The 21692-nt window shown below is 38.1% G+C and overlaps 1 protein-coding gene and 1 non-coding gene across 4 annotated transcripts in view; both read right to left on the bottom strand.

The window, feature by feature from the left end:
* The window catches only part of LOC122071695 (E3 ubiquitin-protein ligase CHIP), a 94357-nt gene extending 73956 nt beyond the window's left edge, over positions 1–20401 (bottom strand). Inside the window, exons 1-5 of one of the 3 annotated variants that reach the window (XM_042636084.1) lie at positions 20296–20401; positions 19931–20199; positions 19599–19666; positions 19414–19477; positions 15501–15572 (exon numbers count right to left, since the gene is read on the bottom strand). In XM_042636084.1, coding sequence (XP_042492018.1) covers positions 15501–15572; positions 19414–19477; positions 19599–19666; positions 19931–20059 — 333 coding nt within the window. In that variant the 5' untranslated portion in view covers positions 20060–20199; positions 20296–20401. Of the gene's footprint in view, positions 1–15500; positions 15573–19413; positions 19478–19598; positions 19667–19930 lie in introns of all 3 variants that reach the window. The other 2 variants (XM_042636085.1, XM_042636083.1) reach the window with 2 other exon arrangements.
* LOC122071697 lies at positions 522–628 on the bottom strand. Its single transcript, XR_006138250.1, has one exon. It is a non-coding gene; the product is annotated as a small nucleolar RNA R71 (small nucleolar RNA).
* Positions 20402–21692: the final 1291 nt, after the last annotated feature.

Genomic DNA, 21692 nt, shown 5'->3' with positions numbered 1-21692 from the left:
TGTCTTACTCTAGTTGTGGGTAGTTTTCTGTTGCATGAGTGTTAGGTGGGTACATAATACTAAGAATCAGTTAGAAAAAAAGAGATCCAACAAGTAGTGCCCCTACACGTTTGCTCTCTTTAAAACCCTTCAATATAGGAAACCAATAGCAAAACCCTTCACATAAATCTCTGAAAGATAGGTTCTACCCTACTAGAATAGCCCAACCTTCCTGCATAGTTCTACCACAAGTCCAAGGCAATAATTTTGAACTCAAATCTCAATACATCATTATGTTGCCCCACTTCCATGGGTTGGCCTCTAAGGATGCATACCTATTTCTAAGGGAATTTAAAGAGGTATGTGTTCTAATTAAGATCCAATAGCTTTTTGATGATGTTGTTAAGCTTAGGTTTATCACTTTTGCATTGAAAGACCCAGCTAAGAAGTGGTTGTATGGGTTACCCACAAATTCCATAACCTCATGGGAATAGTTCACAGTTGTCTTCCTTAAGAAGTTTTTCCCAACTCACAAGACCAATAAGCTTAGAAGTGATATCCTTTAGTTTAGGCAAAAGTCTAGTGAGTCATTTTCCAAACTTATGGAGAGATTCAAGGATCTACTCCAAGAATGCCCTCACCATGGCCTAGACTTATGGCATTTATGTCAATTAATTTATGAAGGTATTAATTACCCAACTAAACAAATGATAGAGTCTATATGCTCTGAGGGATTCACATCCTTTACAAATGAAGGAAAGGCATGGGAATTCTTACTTGACTTAGCTGACAAAACCCGTGAGTGGGAATCAACCCAAGAGAGTGAAAGAACCATAGGAGGAAAATGATATTTTGTAGATGGGATAGTAGCCAAGGAAGCCCATTTGGATAGCCTAATCAAGAGAATTGAGGCTATTGTTCCTAGAGAGCCATCATCAGTCAATTTGGTTAAGATTTGTGCTTGGTGCCAGTCCCCTGGACATCTCCTAGAAGAATGCCCCAACACCTCTAGGGGCACTTCTAATAATAGTGTTAATGCCTTATACCAAATAATCCATATAGTAATACCAACAATCCAGGATGGATAAATCACCTAAATTTCTCTTGGAATCAGGGTAACCAAGCAGGGCCTTCCAATTTTCATAATCAAGGTCAACCTGGACTCCAAAGGCCCCCCTTTGCACAACAATCTTTTTCTCAAAATAATTTCCCTAGGTCAAATGTGAAATAACCTAGAGGGGGGTGAATAAGTTATACTAGTGGAAATTTACACTTTTCGATGTATTGGTGCCAAGTGTGATTGCAAGTTAAAAACGATGCAAAATAAATAAAATAGGCACAATCACACAACACAAGATTTATAGTGGTTCGACTCAATCTGAGTCTAGTCCACTCTCTACAAGAATCCTCTTGTAAGGTATTCCACTAGTTCTCCCTTTCAGTACGATAGGTAGGGAAGAAAACCTTTACAATCTTTTTCACAGATAAGAGTATCCTTACAAATCTCCTTTACAGGCAGAGAGACACCTTTACAATCTCCTTTGTGGGTAGAGATGCACCTTACAATCTCCTTTAAGGTAGAGAGGCACCTTACACTCTTTTAAGGATAAGAGAATCCTTACAATCTCTTAAGGATGAGAGGGTCCTTACACAAGCCTAAGTACAGTCTAGACTTAATGTAAAATAGAAAATGGAGAAGTGGAATAAAAGAGAATTACCTCCGGTGTGGTGCAAATGAAATATGCAATGATGATAGAATGAATGCACCTTTTGAAGTCTTCTTTATGCTTGTAATGTAAATGCCAAGATGTAGATGAAGACTTGTAGATGGTCTTGAGTTCCTCTTGAATGTAAAATGAAGAACTTGAACTCAAGAGATGGTGTAGACCAATTCTCACTTCTAATGCTCAAATAATGCTTCTCTAAAGTTGGGATTTATTGTTAATTAATGAGTAGTATTAGAGGTATTTATAGGTGAGCTTAGTGAAGCATTTTAGGTAGGAAATCAGGCTCTAACAGACGTATTCTAGGACCACCGGTCGACCGCCAAGAGCCGTTGAGGCAAAATATAGCCGTTGGGGTACTTCAAGGCAGTCACCAGTCGATCAAAACTTTTTAACGGTCGACTGGCTATGGTCTCGGACAGCTCCGATCGATCGGGGCTTCCAGCCGGTTGACCTCCAACATGACATACTCTGTTTTGACAGAATGTTGTCATACTGAACAATCATCAGTGTTTTGATTATACTTTTTGATCTGACCTCAAAATGACCTAAAATCAGTTGCGTTAAATCGTGACTCGATTTCCTACAACTTATATGAAGGTTTCATCTCCTGATATTGACTCTAAGATTATCCAAAATATCCTTAAGTCAGGTTAATGTGGTTTTCACATAATTTCACTAGAACACATTTTTCCTTATATGTTCCTTACCACTTAGAAACTCTCCATACTTGGTCAAGGTATGCTCTATGATCATTCTAGTATGATGCAATGCACATGCATGTGGTGAGTGCATATATATATATATATATTTGGAAGTTACAAACTACATTAAAAATAACCGATCTATCCTAGTGGTCTTCTTCTTCACTTGAACCTTCCACTCTTTGGCACTTTATCTTCTTTTCTTCTTGTTTGCAATTCCATGTCTTTAAGCTTCATGTCTTGACATCTTGAAGCTTAAATTCTTATGATATCTTCTTCAAGAATTGATGCCAACTTGTTGATACTCTTCATTTGATGACTTCAATCTTCATTTCTTCGTTTCATTCACCAAATTCAATCTTTGATATGAAGTCTTTACAAAACAATACTTAAAGAAAAATTGTGACACACCTTCATATATTTGTTATCATCAAAACCAACTATAGGAGTGTGGGCATATCCCTAACAAAATGTAGGACCTCAGGCTAGTTTTCCTAGGGTCCCTCTCCTATCATCTTATCAGCAACCCCCTGGGTTTACCAACACTGGAGAGGCAAGTAGAATAAGTGACTTAGAAAAAAATATAGCCCTCCTCATGACAAACCATCAAAATCTTACGAGAGAACTCAGTTCAGTTGAGGACACAAGTGTGCCTCTCGTTTCAGGTTCGTCTGATGAACCTAAAGATTTTTTTGAAACTAAAAATGATTTGGTTGAGAAAACCAAAAATTATTCTTCTGAACAAGGGCAAATCCCTAACAGTCCTTATGTTCATCCTGTCCCATTTCCTAATCGTTTGGTAAACAAAAGAAAGACTGCTTCCATGGACAAAATTTTAGAAGTCTTCAAAAAGGTAGAAGTGAACATCCCCCTTTTGGATGTCATATCCCAGATCCCCGCCTATGCAAAGGTACTGAAAGATTTGTGTACTCACAAACGTATCACTAGTGTTCTCAAGAAGACGTTCTTGGCAGGTAACATTAGTTCCATAATTACTCAGCCTATAGCAGCCAAGTATAAGGATCCAGGAAGCCCTACCATATCTTGTGTCATAGGCAACACCTACATTGAGCATGCCTTACTTGACCTTGGCGCAAGTGTGAATCTTTTACCTTACCATGTGTACAAGCAATTAGGATTAGGAGAATTGAAAGCCAGTGGAACTACTCTTCAGTTGGCAAATAGGTCTGTTAAAATTCCTAAAGGGATGGTTGAGGATGTCTTACTAAAGGTGGGGGAATTTATTTTCCCTGTTGATTTCATTGTGTTAGATACCAAGCCTGTCTCAACCAAGGATGAGATCCCAATAATTCTAGGAAGACCATTCTTGGCTACCAGTAATGCATTAATCAACTGCCGGAATGGTTTCCTAAGATTATCTTTTGGTAACTAAACTGTTGAGTTTAACATGTTTAGGATAGGCAAGCAACCACATATGGAAGAAGAGATTAATATGATTGAGGATTTTCTAGATTTTTTTGATGATTTAATTACCAACTTTGATATTAATTTTGATTCAGAATTCCAAGAGTGTATGGATGAGTTGGATGATGATAGTGAAAATTTCTTTTTTGAAGTCTTGAGTCTTCATACACCTGTGTGGAGCCCTTAGGACCCCTTTCCAATTCCATTCCCAAACCTTCCATATTTAAGCCCCCTAAGCTAGATCTTAAGGAGTTGCCATCTAATTTGAGGTATGCTTTTTTTTAGGGCCTGACCAGACTCTTCCTGTAATAATTTCTTCAAATTTGACTTCTCGCCAAGAAGAGGAGTTACTTAAAGTGTTAAAAGATAATAAGGAAGCCTAGGTTGGACCATGGCTGATATCAAGGGTATAAGCCCTTCTATTTTATAACATCATATGCATCTTATGGAGGATTCCAAACCATCTACAGAACCCCAAAGAAGAGCTAACCCAGTGATGATGGAAGCTATTAAGAAAGAGATCCTAAAGTGCTTGGATCATGGAATAATTTATCATATCTCTGACAGTCAATGGGTAAGCCTAGTTCATGTAGTACCTAAGAAGTCTGGTGTGACTGTAGTTTCCAATGCCAATAATGAACTAATTCTAACCCGTGTCCAATCTGGGTGGAGAGTGTGCATAGACTACAGGAAACTTAATGTGATAACCTGGAAGGACCACTTCCCATTGCCATTCATTGACCAAATGTTAGAGAGGTTAGTTGGACATGAATACTATTATTTTCTTGATGGATATTTTGGCTATAACCAGATCCCAATTGCTTTAGAGGACCAACATAAGACCACTTTTACATGTCCATATGGAACATTTGCTTACAGGCATATGTGTTTTGGGCTTTGTAATGCCCCTACTACGTTCCAACGATGCATGATGAGCATATTTTCTGACATGGTCAAAAAATTCTTAGAAGTATTTATGGATGACTTTTCAATTCATGAGAATTCCTATTCTGAATGTCTTCATCTTCTTTCTCTAGTTTTGAAAAGGTGCATATCTAATAATTTGATTTTGAATTGGGAGAAATGTCATTTAATGGTTAAATCTGGTATTGTTTTAGGCCATGTAATATTCAAGGAGGGAATTAAGGTAGATAGAGCCAAAGTGGATTTAATTGATAATTTACCACCTCCTCAATCTGTTAAGGACGTCCGATCTTTTCTAAGGCATGCAGTTTCTACAGAAGGTTTATTAAGAACTTTAGTCAGTTAGCCCGACCTCTCACTTCATTACTTGTCAAAGATCAAATTTTTGAGTTTTTTAAAGAGTGCTTAGAATCTTTCAAACAACTTAAGAAGGAGTTGACCAATGCACCTATTGTTCAACCACCTGTTTGGACTGAACCTTTTGAACTGATATGTGATGCTTCAGATTTTGCCATAGGAGCGGTTTTGGGTCAAAGGATTAATAAGTTTTCCACTGTCATTTATTATGCTAGTAGGACCTTAAATGATGCACAACTCAATTATACAACCACTGAAGAAGAATTTTTAGCAGTTGTGTTTGCATTAGAAAATTTTCGGTCTTACTTAGTTGGTTCACATGTGGTGGTGTATACTGATCATTCTGCTCTTAGATACTTAGTTCAGAAGAAGGATGCCAAAGCCCATCTCATTAGGTGGGTTTTACCTTTGCAAGAGTTTGATTTAGAAATTAAGGATAAAAAAGGAGTTGAAAACCTAGTTGCAGACCATTTATCCCGGCTTCCCAATTCCTTAACTGTCGATTCTCCAGTCAACGAGAACTTTCCAAATGAACAGTTATTTGCAGTGTCCAGTGAACCATGGTTTGCTGACATTGTCAACTTCTTAGTTTCAGGTGTGACTCCGGATCACTGGTCCACCCAAGATAAGTATAGATTTCATTCCTAAGTTAAGCACTTTTTCTAGGATGATCCTTATTTGTTTAAGATATGTCTGGATCAGATTATCTGACGATGTGTTCTTGATCATGAGCAAAATTCTATTATCTCTTTTTGTCATGATCATGCATGTGGTGGACACTTGGACCTAAGAAAACTGCTGCAAAGGTTCTCCAATGCGGATTTTATTGTTCCACTCTTTTTAGAGATGCTTTTGATTTTTGCAAGGCTTGTCCCGCCTGCCAGTCTTTTGGCCGTATCAATAAGAGAAACATGATGCCCCTCAACCCTATTTTGGTAGTTGAGATCTTTAATGTTTGGGACATCAATTTTATGGGACCATTCCCTAATTTCTTTGGGAATTTGTACATACTTTTGGCCGTTGATTATGTTTCTAAATGAATAGAGGCCATACCTTGTAAAACTAATGACCACAAAGTGGTGGTCCACTTTCTCAAAGAGAACATTTTTTCCCGCTTTGGTGTACCACGTGCAATAATTAGTGCTAGAGGTACTCATTTTTGTAATCGACCTTTTGAGGCCCTAATGAAAAGGTATGGGATCACCCATAAGTTATCTACCCCTTATCACCCCTAAACTAGTGGCCAAGTAGAGGTGTCTAATAGGCAGATTAAACAAATCTTGGAGAAAACTGTTAATCCCAACCGTAAGGATTGGTCCCTTAGGCTCATTGATGCCTTGTGGGCCCATCGGACTACATTCAAAACCGATCTTGGTCAGTCTCCCTACCATTTGGTGTATGGGAAAGCTTGTCACTTACCAGTTGAGTTGGAGCATAAGGCCTTTTAGGCCATCAAGAAGCTCAACTTTGATTTGTTTGATGCGGGAATTCATCGTAGGCTCCAACTACCTGAGTTGGAGGAACTTAGGAATGAAGCCTATGAAAGTTCTAGGATTTACAAGGAAAAGACCAAAGCTTTCCATGATAAACACATTCTACGTAAATCTTTTACAATTGGTGATAAGGTCTTATTGTACAACTCTCGATTGCATCTTTTTCCTGGTAAGCTTAGATCCCGATGGGATGGCCCATTTATTGTCCATAATGTATATCCCCATGGGGCTGTGGAGATTTTGAATCCAGGAACAGGGGTAATTTCGAAGGTTAATGGTCAGCGTTTGAAGCCATTCCTCGAGTTTCCTAATACTAGTAGTGAAGAGGTCATGGATCTCCATGAACCTCTTTACACTGATGACTAACTTTTAATCAGGTATGACCCCCTTGTATTGTCTTCGTTTTTAATTCTTTCCATGCATTGAGGACATTGCATGACTTAAGTGTGGGGGAGGGAAACCAGATTCTGCTTTTTCCACTTTGTTTTATTTGTTTTTCTTTTTGTTTTTTTTTGAGCTTGCTAAAGGATGAAGTCCTACTTTGGCTTTTGGCTAATGATCATACCATTCGGTTGCTTGATGTATGAAAAAAAAAGTTTTGACTAAGGTACCCATTTCGAATGTATAAAAACCCTGTTGAAAAGAAAAAAACAAGCTTGTGTCTTGAGATGGGACTTTCTTTTGAAAAATAAGAGACCCTTGTTTTATGGTGTTGGACCATATGTAAGTCTGTGGGTTCCTTGTACTTTTGATTTGGAGTTGAGACCTTCTTTTTAATTTGGCATGGGTTAACAAATGCACAATTTTAAATGAAATGTGAAATGTGGCATAAAGAAGAATAAGAGTTGATTCCCTTGGAACTAGACAGGGCATTGCGCCTCAGGAAGCGTGGTGTCTTGATCGAAATTCCTTGGGAGGAAACTTCTGAAGGAACTCTAGCATCACTGTCTTTGTGGGCATATGCAAAAAGCGAAGCTACATAGTAACTTGGGTGTCTGGTGTTTGCTCCACCATGTCATTCAGGCCAAAAGTAGTGGAGTAGAATAGAGTTTAAGCGAAAAAAAAAAAGGAGAAAAAATGTGCAAATGTCATTAATGCTTAGTAATATGTTTTGGTCAAAAACACTCCAACGCCTTAGTCATTGGTTCCCTATTTCTTCACAAGTGGTTTTGCCTTAAGATAAGGATGTTTTGGAAGAGACGAGGTGAGTTCCAAATTAAGAAATATGCTAGTGCCTGGAATTGATCAAGGGTAATAAAAGTTCAAGTGTGGTGGTCCCTTGTAAGAAAAATTATCTTTGCACTGGATTGGTATGAGCCTTACCTTTAGCCAAGGCTGGGATTTATTTATTCTGAATTTTTGGTGTATATTCACTACAAACACCCACGAGACACAACTCATCCACTAGGATAACTTAGGGGTTTAAAGGCTTGTTGCACATGCTAAGTGCAACCGTGATTCCTACGAAAGTGAGTTAGGCTTTTTCTTTCATTTTTTTATTTATTTATCTTGTGCGAGGACGAGCAAAAGTCAAGTATGGGGGAATTTGATGAGCACAATAATGTGTGAAATCTTAGGGATATAAGTGTACATTTTGCCCCACTTTGGATAGTACTACTTTTATTTTTCTTGTTTTTTTTAGTTTCCCAGTTTACAAGAGAAAGTGCTTAAAGTGAATCAAGAACCAGTCCAAAGGTGGGACCCACTCATTGGTACCACATCCTCTCTCCTACAAAATCCTGAAGATTATTCTCTCCTTGCCACCTCACAACATCTTGAAGATGCTATGCAGAGATTCCTTTCTGATTTAATCAAGATTGCAAGATATTGGTTAATATTGCAAGGAAGGAATAGAATTTGTTAATTTTGGAAACGGATTCTCTCTTTCCTCACACAATATCTCAAAGAATGAGGATTTTTACCAAGATTTTATTTTATTTTATTTTCTTTCTTTTCTTAAAGAAGACTTGTAGAAGGAAGGAGGCAAGACAAAAGCCCCTTCCTCCCACCCTCCTAATTATTATTCCCCTTAGTTTATTTTCTAGTTTATGCTTAGTTTTCTTCTCTCTCTCCCTCTCTCACTCTTTAGTTTTAGTTCTTCTCTATATTTGCTTTAATCACTTTTGTAATAGTTTTTTTTTATGTCAATTAATACAATCACTCTTTTATTCTTATTCAGCCTTTTATGTTTATGATTTATGCAATTGAGTTGTAATTTTTAAAGTTATAGTTCTAGGCTTAGATCTAGGTGACAAGATCACAAGCCGTGGAGCATCTTTTTTTTCAAGTTCAGTTTTTTTTGTTTCAAGATTTGTTTTCTCTAGTACTAAAAATTTCAGATTTGGCTTATTCCAGATCTGGTTTTAATACTGGTAGTATCTCAAATCACCCAAGCTTTCAAGTTCAAGGGTTGAAGTTCAAGTAAGTAGGCTCCTTCAATAGTCTTCTCTCCCCCCTCTCATTCCCTCTTCTGACTACCCTTTCTTTCTTAATTTAGGATTTTAATTTCAGTCGTTACATTATTGCTATCCCTTTCCCCCAAGGTTCATGGCTAGTGTATGTGTTGGCTTTACCCCTCCTAGCCATAGAACCATCAATTTATTGCTTTTATTTTAATTGTCTCCCTTTCCCTAAAGCCAAGTAGAGTAACCCTTGTAAGAGTGACTCTCTGGTCAAGTAGGGAAGCTCATATTATGATGCATCCCTCAGGCTAAATAGAGAAACCTACTTGTGAGTCTCTCTCTAGCTTTCTCCCCTTTCTTTTACTTTATTTTTATTTCAGCATTTTTTTTCCTTTATTTTTTTTAATTGCGTGGGTTGTTTATTTTCACTTATTTATTTATTTAATTTTATTTGCGTGGCTTGCGTCTTTAAATTCTTAGATGACGAATGGTTAGGACATTATTTTAGATACATATGTTTAGGACGGTAGTTAGAATTAGATCACAACCATTAATAGGTTCACTTTCGCATTATTAAAAGAAAAAAAAAATAAAGTGGTTGCTCTCTCTAAGTTCGACCCGTAGCTACACTGATCCGTACGCTTGTGGTTACATTTAAAATCTCAAACAACCAGCAGTTAAAAGAGTGTAGTCTAGCTGATCAAGGGACTTTAGTCTGGAAGCAGGGGAGGTAGGATTAGCAGAGTGACTGGGCAAAGCCATTCACCTACGGTTCCAGCAGGGGCGATGGCGGTGAGATCTACCATGATCAGGGGACACTATGGGCGAGGCAATGACACCAAGGCCAAATGAAGAAGCGTCTGCACCAGGGTTAACTGAAGAAACGACGATGTCTAAAGAACTGCAGTAGCAGCGGTGCCAAGGGCAACTAGAGTAGCAGGGGGCTGCAAACAAAGGAGAATTCTTGGGGACAAAGACAGCTCAGCTTCTTCATCATGTATAGCAACAGAGCTTGGAGGATCCACTCCAATAGTAATTTCTATAAAAAAATTCTGGCAAACACCAAATGATCTTGGAGCTTTGTTCTACAGTATGCTTTAGCACTTGTGCACACCAAAAGTGAAGGGCAAAATTTGGCAGGGAAACCCGAACTGGGCTGATTTTGAAGTCGATCTTGCTAAGGAGATATTGCCCGATGCCCCCCATTGCCGAGAAAGAGATTTGACGATGGGGCACGGAGGATGCTTACCTAAGAAGTGCCCAGTGATGCAGTTCTTCCATTTTGTGATCTTGGAATCCAAAGAACCCACCGGACAAAAGCCAGTCAAGGAGTCACGATAGGGAGTGGGGGAATAAAGGAGAGGGGGAGACCCGAGGCCCTCATGCAAAAGGTGGGTGCGAGGGGCAACATTTGCCCAAGTTATGGGGATGGGAGAAGGGGAGGGAGGGAGGGAGGGAGGATGCCAATGATGGAGGCCACCTGAGAGGTAGCGGACATCAGGTGAGACAGGGGTTAGGGAAGGGAGGATGGCAGGGGAGGAGAGAGAATAGAGCCATTCGTCTATTGAAACACTTATAAAAACTTACTGTATCAAGAGGAGGCAACATTCTTCTATTGAAACACTTTGTCTAATATATTGCTCAATGGGAGACCCTAAATTCATTACCACTACTGCTACTATGCTGCTATTTCTGATCGACAAGGATTGCGTTGTTTTGTTTTGAAGTCAATTTGCAGATTTAGTTCTTACCTCTGGCTTTTGATGTTGTTTCCTGCCATAGTTGCGACATCATCAAGTGTCATCGATAGGGTTGCGATAATCTTGTTGCTTCTGATCAAAGATTTCTGATGACAATTCTTTTGCCGCTGCGCTTTTTTGTCATTGATTTTTTCTAGTAAGACTCCATGGTTTCTACCCCTTTCTTCCTTGTTTCTTGTTTACAAAAATTGAATCAAGAGACTACTAGTTGCGTGACTATCAGGAGGACAGTTTCTTTTTTTTTTCGATTTACGTTGGTTGCGTGAAAGATATTTAAAGTTTATCTTTCCCTTTATTATTCAGGTTTTCCTAAATTGCACCCACCTTTCGCTTTATTTTTCACCTATCCTTTAACTACATTTGCTTCCAAGTCTGCCCTTGCATAATAATTCTAAACCCTCTTATGTCCTTGCCTACCACCAATCTTTCAGTTTGGGATTGATGGATTAATTGAGTTCTATTGTTTGAAGTGGGTCCATAGTCCATACTAAACCCAATTGAGTATTTTGACTGGGGTTTTGCAGAAATGGGGGACCAGGTTTTTGCATAAATGGGGGATTATATGAAGTAATCACAGAATTTCCATTGGGCATATATATGTGCCAAATTATTACTTTGGTGGGCCCGAGATTACCTCAATTTAGAATTTGTACCTTTTTGGAAAACTGGTACTTGTATATGTGGTAATTGGAGTTATTTGTTCAGATTAGCTACCGTCAAGGGGAGATTGGAATTTATTTTACTGTGGTGCTCTTGGTTATGGGATTCTTTGTGATGGTGATTATTGATAATTATTTGTCCACATATACTGCTACACATGATAGGAAGATTGAAGTCATTGTTTGCTCGGTTCAAGATTATGTCTACTCAAGATTATTTCATTTGAAGACGTATCTGCTCGTGTTGTCCTCAACAACTATTTTATCTTTTGAAGATAGTATATCAGCGACCCTTTTTTCTCTTTTTCTTTTTTCTTTTTCTTTTTCTTTTTCTTTTTCTTTTTTTTTTTTTTTTTTTTTTTTGGAACCTGTGAGAGTTTGGGGAGATCTCCGTTTGAGGCTTGTGAGTGCTTTTATTGTAGTTATTTGTTAAAGCTAAGTTTCTATTGGAGTGCCTTCTTTGGGCAGGTCTTTTGATATAGTTGTTGGGAGCTACACTTTTGTTGGAGTGCCTTCTTTGGGAAGGTCTTTTGATGTAGTAGTTGGATGCTACACTTTTGTTGGAGTGCCTCCTTTAGGAAGGACTTTGGGTGTTATTGTTGTTTGTTGCTATCAGACTGTCTTCTTTGGGAAGGGCTTTCGTTGTGTTGCTATATGTATACTCAAGCTTGAGGGGGAGTGCTAGAAGTCTATCGAGAGAAAGGAGGAGTCTAGAGCAAGTCGCAGACTCCTCCCTTGGGTTTTCCAAGTCCTATTAGGACTGAGTATAGTTAGAAGTTAGCAATTAGTATTAGTTTCAAATTTTGTTCTTTCCTATTCCTAGTAGATCCCTTTGCTCCACAATCGCAGGTCTTTCTTTTTCTCTTTTTATTCTCTTCTCTTTACACTACTGATGTTCATACAATTGTTGTACTTAATGATGCCACAAGCATTGACGGACATGCCACATCAACGAAAATCTCCTACTCCAATGACACATCAACCTACTCTCTCTCTCCTCTTGGAGTTACAATCCCATCATCTGCTTCGAGATACGTGCCACCTCATTAATGAATGATTTACAAGGGTATCTTAGGTGCATGGCTTAACTCGATGGAGTCAAGTTCCTTTAAGACCGAGGGAGTTGATGCAGTTGGGCGAAGGATGATATAGTTACCTTTTTGTGTTTGATTTATTTTCTTTTTAAAATAGCTTGGGAGTCGAATTTATTTGAGTAGGATCTTAGTTTCTAATTTAGTGTAGATTCCATTTTCAATTAGTTTCCTTTAATTGTCTGGTTATTTTCCTTTAAGTAGCCATCTGAGACGATGGATTTTTTTTTTCCAGATTTTGGAATTGGATAGTGAATGAAGTTTTGGTTTAGAACCATGGCTGCCGTATGTGTTTCTCCCCTAATCTCATCTTTCATTTCTCTCTTCCTCTTCTTCTCTTCCCTCCCATCTACATGTTCCTACTTCTACCCCTTTTCTGTTTCGTTTTCGGCAACAGTCCTCCAGCGTAGGGTCGTTGGAACTCTTCCAACAGGCCTCTGTTCAACCTCTGTTTTAGGCCGAAGGAAGTCAACATAAGGGCTACCCTATTCCCTAAAGATCTACTCGAAACTCCCCTTCAGTTGGGCTAATCGAAACCTGCAACTGAGCTGCAGCTGCGTCCACCGCCAGCTTCCATCTCAGGTTCTTCCCACATCCTTCCAGCCTGTCAGTCTGAGCAACCATCTTATGGGTTTGGTAGAGCTTCCTCTTGAGATCCTACACCTGAAATTTCAGGCCTAGCAGAGAAGAGTTGAAGGAGATCTCTCCTTCGAAGTCCTGCTGGTCTACCGCCTTGGCCTGGGTATTCTGTCGAGAGTAAGAAGAAGGTTCTTCTATTGCCTTTTAAAGAATGAGTTCTGCTATTACAACTAAGCCCATATTCCTTGTTTTACAGCAAAACCCTTGCTTTTAAAGCTTTACTTCAGATTAACCCTGTCACCGTATTAATTTTCAGAACTGAATTTTCCTTTGGGTTTAATTCCAGTTAAGTCCTTGGTCAACTATTCCACTCTAAAGGGGATATAAAATTGCCTAGACATTACAAGAATGCCACTGACTTGTTCAAGGTTGAATTGATTACTCTTTTTGGGCCCATAAGGGATCCGATTCCAATTTTGGAACCCAGAACCGCATCATGCTGTCATGCAAGACAACCAGGCTCCAAATACCAAACAGATGTAAGAACAGTAAACTTATGTTACCCAAAAAAAAAAAAAATAGTAAACTTAGTCCTCATACACCAGCTTTGATTGACCTCTAATAGCCCTTCTTTTCTTCTCGCTACCCTCTTGACATTGACCCCAACACAACATCCAGTCTCCTACATCACTTATGCAAAGAGTTAACACTAGTTATCTTTGTACAGGTACCCTAGATCATGACATTACAGATATCTTCATGTAAGTTGATATATCTACTTCAAACCCTATTTCTCCCATGACCTTCGAGATGACTTTTGCGGATGCTCTCATGAGCTTTCTAATTAAATCAGACCACATGAAATTGAGCCAGATTGGGGATCTGCAGATCTGGTAAAACTCTAAACTTCAATTAGGATTACTAACATACACTAGTAACTAGTAAGTAGCAGGTTAGAAAAACATGTGAATCTACAAAGTAATGATTGAGGTTTGAAACTTTGTCATATTCAAGTATTCAACGAAATAGTGAAGGTTAGAGGTCAACACAATAGGAGGTGATTATCTTAAATCTTAAATTTATTAAAAGATAAATAATAAAAAAATTAAAAACAGGTGAAGATGAGATTCATTTCCGGGTCTGGCAGTTCAGAACGCTACCACTTTTTGCACTTCCTTGCCACATGGAATAAATGGATGGAGATGGGTAGGTCCATGTGATAAAGGATCCCACACTCATCTCACCAGTCAAATTTTAGCATGAGTGTTTAAAATGCCTTTTTTCTTTGAAGCTTTTTCAGTATGGATCCCTGCTAGTTTATTACATTTTTTTCCCCCTTTAATGTCTGGATCAGCAACATAGAATTACAATCAGAAATACAATGAACACGGTGAGTTTCTTATGAAAAAACTGATCACATATTCTACATTTTCAAGTCTTTTTCTATCCAAAAACTCTTATCAGCCAAACGCATCATTAATATAATTATAAGAAAATAGAAATAAAAGGAAGACTAAACTTGAACCCCCAGAAAATTCAATATGAGATTAGCTTGAACAGGATTACAAAATAGAGAACCAGAATATCAGATAGAGAAAAGTTATAGCTCATGACAGAGAAATCAGAATGGTCTAAAAATCTGGTTGACTGTTGGTCTGAGTCTGTAGAATAGCTCTGCAGAGTATCTCAGAAAACAGAGGAGTCGTCTGCAAGCATAGATAGAGAGCTCTAGTAGAGTTCTAGATCTACTAGGAGTGTCAGCCAATTCCCCACCCTTTCTGCTGACACCTCTACCTCCCTCGGTTTTGCCTGGTCCTCTCTTTAGACAGACCAAGTCTCCGTTGGGGGAGGGCCTCCCCCAACATTTTGTTCCGCCCACCATCATCAGGTCATCCAAGGTAGCTCCTTATGACTCTTCCATTCTTCCAAATGAAGCAAGAAAGTGGAAAAACTGCCTAGTGGGGCACTTTATTGGAAAATTTTGACTAATCATTAAGGGAAAGCTTTTTATGGCATGACTTAACAACTGCATTTATTTTATTTACAAGAAACTGTTCTTCCACGTTGCCTCGTGATTTGGACAATAGTTCTATGTGCAAACCTGTGAAGACAGAACAATGGGCTTGACAAGTCTAATCATCGACACTTTTTGGACAAACAAATGCATGAACCAGGGTTTGACTTTCTGTGGTACCAAAGTGTTACAAATTCTATTAATTAACAGAAATCCAAATATCAAACCACTACCACAAGATACATGTTTTGCTCATGAAAGGGAATTGCAAGAAAAAAAGAAAAGGAGCTTGTGAAATTTAACTATATGAGCAAATGAGCATGAGGAGAATTTGTAGAAATTGAATAAAAAAATATTAAGGAAGAAAACAGAGAGGGATAGGTGCTTACCTTCTCAAGTTCCTTGACTCCTCCGGCATATTCTTCTCTTTGCAGTAATGCAAGTCCCAACATATAGTGGGCCTGTCACTCATTGAAGCACATCCAACTTAGTGGCATGTATGGATTACATAATAATTATTCGGAAGACATAGTGATTCCAGTTGTATCTGACCATCACACACCAAATGAACAAAAATGCAAAACACCCAACATAAAAAGTTTTTTCCACAATCCTCCGGCCTGTGCATTCACCAGAAAACAGCAAAACCCTTCTGATAATTGGCAATATCAGAGTCAGAAAAAGAATAATACATATGAGTAAATGCTGAATTTTTTTTATTTTTTATTTTTTAAAAAGGAGTACTATTTGGTTGGAGATATAGATTTGGACATAGTTATAGAAACCTGTGCTGTAGGACAAGAATCCCGACAGTCCTAGTTTCTACTAGGAGTATGGAAACCTAGTCCTATTAGGATAAGGAAAGAGATATACTAGCACTACTAGTAAAAGGAAAGTAAGTTTGAAATCCAAAGAACAAGAATGAACCTAATTTTGTCAAATCCATAAGGTAGGTACACTAGAAAAGAATCACCGCAGTTCATCTATTGAAAAAAAATCACCGTAATGCATTTCAAAATCAGAATTGACAAAGGATGTCATGCACAGTGAAAGTTCACAAAGTAAATAGCAACCAATTAATGATTCAAAGCCTCCAGCTGAGAGAAAATTGATTTCTCTGACATCAGAAAGGTAGATTTGCAACATGTTAAATGTCGACCTGCAAAAACAGAATCTCAGAGGTGATCCTAATCATACAATGAAGTGGGGGAAAACAAAAGACATTTTATTACGGAATGCTTTTTGTGTCCCACAATCACCAGGACAAGAGGGTGTGGACTGTGGACTTCAAATTCTTGTGCAACACTCACTTTTAACTCCTGTTTTTTTTTTTTTTTTTTTCTTTTTTGTTCCTTTTAACATTTGCTTTGCCCCGAGGATCCAGAGAAACCATGTGCTCCTTTTCCTCCTAAAGCTGTTTTGAAAATTCACGTTCCCTCCAAATGTAAGGCCTTAGGACAGGAGCAAGAATAGAGGTTTGGTTTCAAGACCATTTTTGGCCCTTGCCAAAACCAAGATATCTCAGGTTTCAACCAAAACCTGGTCAAAACCAAGGATATTTCTGTGCCAATCGAAACCTAGGTTTCAAGGCCAGAAAATGGTCTTTTGACCCAGTTTTTATTTTGTGCTGCCTATTTTTACCATTTTACACCTATTCCATAAATTAGTTTCACAAAAAACCAAAAATGGTACTTGTGGTTTAGACCCAAGTTTGCCATGTATGCTGAATGTTGCTGTAAACTACCCCAATAATAAACACTGCCTAAACACTGCCTACATATAATTTAGGTACTAAAATGTAAATATGCAATTAAAACCAAGGATTAAAGTATCGGTATTGGTCACCGTAACAGTCAGCTAAGTTTAAGATTCCGATACGTTAAGATACGCTAAAGATGAAGGATTACAGTATTAATATCGGTCGCCGTATCGGTCGACTAAATTTAAGAAACGTATCAAAGCGTATCGTATCATATCGTATCAGAGATACTTCAAAACATGATTAAAACAATCAAAAACATACATTGGATTAGGGAAATACAAGTATAGGACGATCACCACTCAAGACATGGAACTAATTCTTCCAAAAATTAGATTTGGGGGAAAACCCATTACCTTCAAACACCATTGCATAAATCAAAGTTGTAGAAGGAATGAATGAGTAGAAGAATACCAAAAAGTAGGAAGAAATCAAGTGATTTAGAGAAAAACTAAAAGTTTTTGGTAAAATCCCCCTTGGCAGTGTCAAAACTTGCGAAACTCCCAGCTCTTGGTCAAAACCAACTGTCGTAACTTGTGAAACCTATCGAAACCCGGTAAAAACCAGTTTCAACCCTTGGTTTCATCTAGGACAAGGTTCATACTGTAGTGAACCATGGCACGATCAAAGGCTACATGTCTATATTTCAGTCCAATAGGGGCCGGTGACAGTCCAAAGGGGTAGTTTAGTCTTTAGGACGCTGAGAGCTACAGTTGTAATTTGCATAATTTTAAATTGAATTTTATTAGCTGTCTACAGGTACTTGATTGGAGTTCTAGGTACTTGATTGGAGTTCTAGTTTCATACGTTCACTTATCAATTGAAGAATTTACATTCAATTAGGAGTTCTAAAGCTGCCAGCAGCTATGTTTTATTTCTAGCCATAAACTGAAATACTGACACTGAATATTATTTCTAGCCTGATATGCCGCTTGAACTACGTCTTGTTCCAAGTTGAAACCTTTTGATATAAATACTCCAGCTAGAGGGGGGTGTTGAATATTGTACCGTGAGTGGGAGGGTTAGTGTAAAGTCGAGAGAGGAAGAAGTCTAAGCTAAGTCTAAGTTGAGTTATAGTCTAAGTTAATCATTGTTATTTACTTTAGCTAGTCTTTGGTTGTCATTAGACTCTTCTTACTAAGAGTCAGTTGTTTGATTAATATAAGGGAGAGTATGTCCACGATAGAGGCATTTCATTCCATTCATGTCCACCCTCTCTCCTCTTCTCTATCTTCTTCACAGATTCTGGTTTATTAAATTTCGTTTTGTCACTGCTTTAATTATGCTACTTGACGCAAGAGAAAATATCAGGTCATTACAATTCTGATGTTTTAGTTGTTCTATCCTTGTTTCTTTTTCTTCGTTATTGGGGTCCTACTCATTAGTAATATGTCTGTAATCTTTTTGTGGGTTTGAAAGGGTACATCTGTCCAGTTATTTATTTTAAAAATTAATATGACAGGACATGTGAGTCTAAGGGGACTAATTAACTTATTAAGTAAGCTATCTTACATCTTACCGAGTTTGCTATCCTTACGTTGTTGATCAAGTTTGTATCTGGCTTCTTGTTCACATTAACTTTAACATAAGTAGAAAAGCTCTATACAGTATGTAAAGGACAGCTCTTATGTTTTCAAGTTTTAAGAAAGATATATATATATATATATATATTCTCTTCCAAAATAGATTTCAAGGACTTAAGGCAGCTCTGCCTAGACAACAAGGAACATGGACACGACAAGGTGACTGGGCACCTCACCCATCTAGTTTCCCAAAGCAGTTTTAGTCCAAAAATGAGGAAAACAAGGGAGGAACAGGGAGGGAAACGCAAGGAAATGGGGGAAAGTGAAGGACAAAAGGGGAAAAAAGGGAAAAGAAGACTATGAAAACATACTTGGAACCAAAATCAACACATGGAATGGAGCATATTCTTCTCACATATGAGGCTCACCTTGGGAACTTTGACCACACCTAGGCGCCTCACAACCGCCATTGGTTGCCTCGGCCCCATGACTAACATGCTTCCAGACCTATTCCGTTGTACCAATGAGCATCCTTTGGTGTTCTTTAGCTCTTGCTTCTAGTTTTTTCTTTTGTTATTTGTATTAAAACCAGTTTACACCACACCTGGTTTCACCTCTTTCAGTGTCACTACTCTTTGAATTTGCTTAATCTATTTTGGGCCCAAACAGCAGCTATTAGAGACCCAAATTGCTTCATTGCTTCATTGCTTCATTGGAACTACATCTTTGGTGGCTACATTATTTGGGCTTTGCTTTGTAAAGAATTCAGAAATGCAACCATACAAGACATTAATAGACTGGCAAAGCTTTGCCCCTTATTGAATCCTACTAAGATATATGATCTAGGGATGTATCCCAAAAAGTTGGATGAGCCAAAAGAAATAGGTAATTTTCGAACTGCAAGGAGAAACAAAAAATAATAATAGTGCCCATGTGTGAAGCTAATCTACCAATCCTACCGATCGATATTACATAAAGGCCAGAATTATGAGAAGAACTGAGAACAAAAGCAATCCAAACCTTAACAGAATTGGTATCAAGCTCAATGGCCCTCCGGCAATCCCATTCCACCTTCACCCAGTCGCTATCAAAAAACACAGGATTTGGGTTGCGTAAAAGCAAGCACGATAAAGTGATAAAATCAGCTGGGGGAGAAATTTTGGAAACAAAAGGTAAATTAAAGAATAGGGTCCAGTCCTACATACTTTCGCTTCCGATGACAAAGCGCTCGATTCGTCCAATATACCGGTACATTTGGGCATAGAGTGATTGCCTAGAAGACAGAAAAGATAATAAAACCAAAACAATGAAAAAATGAAAAATGCAATAATTGATGGAGATTGAGAGGAGTATACTAAAATAATAGCTTAAACTCCTATCAAACAGACAGGCATCTGGATTCGAGAACAAAATTTATGGTATTGTTGATGGAAGTATGGATGGATAAATAGATGGAGTTCGACGAATTAAAAGGCGATCAGTGGGGTGAGTGGATAGAAAAGGTAGGGGCGACGAGAGGGAAAAGAAAGAAAGATACCTCAGTATAGGCATCGATAGCGGCTGCGAAACGCTCTTTCTTGAAGTAAACATTGCCATCCTGCTTGAGTTGCTCTGCCTGTTCGGCCGCCGACAACACCGATGCCGCTGCGACCACGGTGGGAGACATTTGCTTACCTCCCGTATCCCTCTTCTGGCTCTCTGTCAGTTCGTTCTCTCTCTATCTCTCTTTCTGTCACACACACATCTATCTATTTACGATCGTCTCTCGGCGACGGGTCTCTCGTTCTGCGGTACTATTTCCGGAGACTTACAGAACAAGAAAGAAAATGAAGGTGAAGAACATTAGTAACTGGACAAGAAACAAGACGGAAATAACAGGGAGACAAGAAGACGACGACGTACCAAATGAACTCGAGACCCCGTGGAACTCATCTTCCTCGTCTGGCACGGTGACTATTCAAAAGGTCGATATTAACACCTGTTGGAGGACGAAATTCCCATATTATCCTTTCTTTCACTGATGACGTGTTCTCAAGAAACTAGCTTCCCTCTCCTTTCTCTCCCCGGTGGCTATAGCGGGATGTAAAACTAAGGGTGCCAAATTGGAACCGAAACCGAAAACCGAATCCATATCCGGACCGAATAGCCTGAACCAAATCCTACCCATTATAATATGGTTAAATCCTGGATTTGAAATAAGTATTTATAATTCGGTTCGGTCCAGATCTAGATCTATGCCAAGAATTGATCGTTCTAACCGAAACCGGACTGGATAACTTAATGTCTACCTTTTCCTCTTTAACTAAAAACTTGACGTTACTTATATGGAAACCCGATATATTCAATCACCAAAATGATAAATCATCCTATAGAGTTTCAATTATGGTCCAACTCTAAAATCCTCTTCTTTTTTTTTAAGTTTTTATTGCATTGAGACTCATGAATCGTGAGTTAAACAATCTACTTAATTGTAACTCTTCAAGTTTGAAATATTTTGTTCTTCCTCTTCTTTGGATATTGTGTTTTAAAGTAGTGGAATTAACGATATTAGAAGTTCAATAGATGATCGATAGCTTATGATTTTTTTTTTTTTCATTCTTTTGTTGAGGAAGACCAATAACATAGTGAATAAACATTTAATTTTGTCTTCTGAATAGTAGTTGCATAACAAAATCGAATTTAAAATTGGATACTGAAACCAAATAATAACATAATACAAAATCCAAATAGGAACCAGAACCGAACCAGAACCAGATAGGTCGGGTACGAGTACCAATTTTCAGAACCAAGATGGGACTTGGTCCGGTTCTGGATCACAATAACACAATAACACTCATTGGAACGGAAACCAAAACCGAACCGAATACCTGGTTCCGGACCGATTGACACCCTTATGTAAAACAGACTGGATGTTGATCAAATTCATATCGGAGCTGGATATTCTTTGACTTACACAAATTGAATTCAAATTTTTTATTATTCTTTTACTCTTTGATTAATATAATTTTTACCAAAAAAAGATTAATATAATTTAGATCTTTGTCACCCAATGGACATAATTTATTCTTAATCCATCTTTATAAGTTATCTTAAATTCTTTTCCTCATTTTACCAAAAAAATAAAAAATAAATATTTTCCTCATTCTCGATAACATGTTTAAACTTCAATAACCCTTAAAGATCATTACTTTATTAACTAGATAGATCGGACAAGTATTTTCATGAAAACCTTTGATCGAATATGAATATCCCTGAATAGATGTGGATTTGAAATCAGATTACGGCTATTCATTTACATC

This window comes from Macadamia integrifolia, unplaced genomic scaffold (assembly GCF_013358625.1).
Source record: "Macadamia integrifolia cultivar HAES 741 unplaced genomic scaffold, SCU_Mint_v3 scaffold_56A, whole genome shotgun sequence".
In the NCBI taxonomy this organism is placed as follows: Eukaryota; Viridiplantae; Streptophyta; class Magnoliopsida; order Proteales; family Proteaceae; genus Macadamia; species Macadamia integrifolia.
The sequence above is the reverse complement of the archived record's forward strand: the minus strand, read 5'-3'. Positions and strand labels throughout refer to the sequence as shown.